General features: G+C 42.3%; 1 protein-coding gene across 1 annotated transcript in view; it reads right to left on the reverse strand.

Annotated features, from left to right (window-relative positions):
* The window catches only part of CFAP52 (cilia and flagella associated protein 52), a 42,455-nt gene that overhangs the window by 16,183 nt on the left and 22,139 nt on the right, over positions 1-4,133 (reverse strand). Inside the window, exon 7 of the mRNA XM_023745339.1 lies at positions 1,669-1,769. Within this exon, the coding sequence (XP_023601107.1) occupies positions 1,669-1,769 (101 nt within the window). The remainder of the gene's footprint in view (positions 1-1,668; positions 1,770-4,133) is intronic.

The raw sequence follows: 4,133 nt of genomic DNA on the forward strand, positions 1-4,133 counted from the left end.
TATATATATATATATATATATATATATATATATAGAGGCCCAGTGCACGACATTCGTGCATTGGAGTGGGAAGGGTCCCTCAGCCCTTGCAGTCCGGGACCCTGGGGCGATGTCTGCTTGCTGGCTTAGGCCTGGACCTAAGCTGGCGGTCAGATATCCCCCGAGGGGTCCTTAGTGCTCCTGTGGAGGCAGGAGAGGCTCCCGCCACCACTGCTGCGCTTGCCAGCTTTGAGCCCAGCTTCTGACTGAGTGGCGCTTCCCCTGTGGGAGTGCACTGACCACCAGGGGGCAGCTCCTGCATTGAGTGTCTGCCCCCTGCTGGTCAGTGCACATCATAGCAACTAGTTATTCCACCATTTGGTCAATTTGCATATTAGGGTTTTATTATATAGGATATATATATGTGTGTGTGTATATATATACATATGTATACACACACACACACACACACACACATACACTAGAGGCCTGATGCACAAAATTTGTGCAAGGGGCTTGGCCCTTGCAGCCCAGGCCAGCCCTCACAACCCTGGCCTCCTCTAGATGGTTGTCCAGAAGGATGTCCGGGGCGGTCGTTCTGCTGTTCAGTCTAATTAGCATATTAGCTCTTTATTATATAGGATATCCTCAAAAATTTACATATGCACTTTGAATAATTATAAAGGCAGTGTTTATTAAAATACATTTCATTTTCAAAATTGAGCTATCAGCTGTTAAGTGTATATACATTTTGGGGGGACACCCTGTATATATATATATCCTTATCCCCAAATCAGACTGTAAGTTCTGGAAGGCAAAGACCATACCTTAGCTTATTTATTTATTTATTTATTTATTATTATTTTTAATATTTTTTATTTATTCAGAGAGGAAGGGAAAGGGAGAGATAGAAACATCAATGATGACAGTCATTGATCAGCTGCCTCCGGCACGCCCCCTACTGGGGATGAGCCCGCAACCCAGGCATGTGCCCTTGACCAGAATCGAACCCGGGACCCTTTAGTCTGCAGGCTGACGCTTTATCCACTGAGCCAAACCAGCTAGGGCAGCTTCTTTATTTTTTAACAGCATCTAGCACATTGGTTTGGATGGAAGAGGTGTTCAACAAATACTTGTTAGTAACAATGTATAAAGTTTTATTTCATTTTCTTTAATTTAGATAAGCCAAGCAAAGTACATAGCATAGTATCTGGTACAGAGAAATAGGTGGTAAATGTTGGCTATTTTTATTAGAACTTGTATTCAAATGCATTAACTACTAACATAACAGTTAAGGGGTACATAATGGATACCCATTGCATAAGACATTTCATTGAATAAACCAATTTTGAAAGGTTGAAATTTGAGGTTATTTGTTGAATAAGTTTATAACAGCTTATTTCCGCTGTCATGGCTCAATGTATTAACTACATAAAGACATGTGTGTATTAGAAGAGAAGCATTTTCCTGGGTAATAGTGAACTACTTTGGTTTGATTCAACATAAGCCATTATCTTTTCATTGGCAAAGAAACCGCCATCTACTGTGATTCCAATGACTCATTTTAACAGCAAGATGAAATTCCTTAACCAAATATCACGTTGCCAATATCAGTTTTTCGTGGGCTTTAAGCAAACCTCCCTCTGGTGGGTCTCTCCCCATCCCAGCCCTGTGGGGCCCGGAACTTACTTGATGGGTTTGTAGCTGGGGCTTTTACAGAGGACCAGCAACCCGGTTCCAGAGCCCACCAGTAACGCCCCCATCTTCAGGCACTTGATCGCTGTCACTCCCTAGGGGGAGAGAAAGCATCATGAAAAAGGCCAACCGTGTTCATCATTAAGGCAATGGATGGTCTGGCACAGTGGGCGTGGCCAGGGTCATGTCAATGCTGCCACACGTGGCTTGGATGAAGCCCTGCAGGGGTTGTCTGTGATGCACTGCGGGGCTGGCCCAAGGGCTCAGTGCCAACCACGAGCTCCTGTGCGGGAAGTAGCCTCCTGGTCCTGCAAGGAACAGACTTGCTCCCTTTAAAACACCTGTGCAGGGAAAATATACTAAAAAATTAACACTTTCTATCCACTCAGATGAAGGTAGAGCGGAGGGGCAAGCAGAGCCCCAGCAGCATTTGTTCTTCAGGTGCCACCATTTTCACTTGACTCTTTTTTTTAAAAAAAAATTTGTTTTATTGCTTAAAGTACAGTGGGGCCTTGACTTACGAGTTTAATTCGTTCCGAGACCGAGCTCGTTAAGGAGCTCGTTAACTCAAATTACTCTATCAACTCAATGCAAAAAATCGGCCGAGAGACAGCTGGTATCTCAAAAAACTCGTTAGTCGGGACACTGGTAAGTCAAGGCCCCACTGTATTACAAAGAGTATTACATACATGTGTGATGCAGAGAGACCATGCTGGACATCCAGAGAAGACTCCTCATTGTCTGGTGACTCTATTGTATGAACTAAAGCACACAGTACATCATCTGACAAATAATAGAGGGCATTTACATTCAAAGCCATCTTCAGAGTTTGGGGATGCATGATGGCCATTTTGTAGCACCTACTATAAAGTTCTAATTTAAAAATGTGCTTGACCAGCCCTAACCGGTTTGGCTCAGTGGATAGAGCGTCGGCCTGCGGACTCAAAGGTCCCAGGTTCGATTCTGGTCAAGGGCATGTGCCTTGGTTGCGGGCGCATCCCCAGTGGGGAGTGTGCAGAAGGCAGCTGATCGGTGTTTCTCTCTCATCGATGTTTCTAAACTCTCTATCCCTCTCCCTTCCTCTCTGTAAAAAATCAATAAAAATATTTTTTTTAAATGTGCTTGACCAATATTACATTTTAAAACTTTTAATAATAATACAGCCCATTACTGTATAAGCTTGTGTCTTAATCAAGTTTGAATATTATAAAACAAATATTATGTTCTTTCAAGTTACATTAAATTGAATTTTGCCTGTTCTGGTTCAAAATTCACCTCATGACGTTGGAGAAGAAAAACCAAGGCTCAAGAATATGAAGGCATGAACCAAAAGTGCCACAGCAGGACAACAGGGTGAATGCCTGGCCGATGAAGAGACAGCCCTCATACATATTCTTAGCATTTGTTCAGGGACTTGGGGAAGTAAGAGATAAAGAGCTTAACAGAGCCTCAAAGTTACATATATGTGATTTCTAAATAAACTCATTGAAACTATAGATAATATTGTTCAAGTGACAGGTTTTGGTAACACTTGCTAGTCATGAGATCCTAAATCAGTGGTTCTCAACCTTCCTAATGCCGTGACCCTTTAATACAGTTCCTCATGTTGTGGTGACCCCCAACCATATAATTGTTTTCGTTGCTACTTCATAACTGTAACTTTGCTACTATTATGAATTATAATGTAAATATCTGATATTCAGGATGTATTTAGGTGACCCCTGTGAAAGGGTTGTTCGACCCCCAAAGGGGTCGTGACCCACAGGTTAAAAACCGCTGCCTTAGTTTCCTCATCTGTAAAGAATGGATAAAAAGGGTACTTATCTCATTAGACTGTGGTAAGGATCAAATGAGATAATGCAAGGGAAGTGTGTTTAATGTTATTGTTACAATCATCACATCATCATCATCATCATCATCATCTTCATTTTAGTACTGTCTGCCTAATAGGCCCACTTGAAACCATTTTAATTTTTTAACTGTAAAGCAAAGATTTAAGTAGAATTTCAAAATGGGTATCAAGATCATTTTTCCGCCGAAACCGGTTTGGCTCAGTGGATAGAGCGTCGGCCTGTGGACTGAAAGGTCCCAGGTTCAATTCCGGTCAAGGGCATGTACCTGGGTTGCGGGCACATCCCCAGTAGGGGGTGTGCAGGAGGCAGCTGATCGATGTTTCTCTCTCATCGATGTTTCTAACTCTCTATCTCTCTCCCTTCCTCTCTGTAAAAATCAATAAAATATATTAAAAAAAAAAAAGATCATTTTTCCAACCAAATGTCTTCAGTGATGCCTCCTAACCCTTTGTTCCACAACAATGGTTTTCTTTTCACTGGCATAAAAGGCATATGGAATCGTAGCTTTGTGGAATTGACCATCAGGCCCGATGGTTGGGAGTGAAAGCATTCCTAGTGCCACTAAGATAGCACCGAAATGACAAAGGCTAGAGGCACACTAAGACA

Source organism: Myotis lucifugus, unplaced genomic scaffold (genome assembly GCF_000147115.1).
Source record: "Myotis lucifugus unplaced genomic scaffold, Myoluc2.0 scaffold_538, whole genome shotgun sequence".
Taxonomy (NCBI): domain Eukaryota; kingdom Metazoa; phylum Chordata; class Mammalia; order Chiroptera; family Vespertilionidae; genus Myotis; species Myotis lucifugus.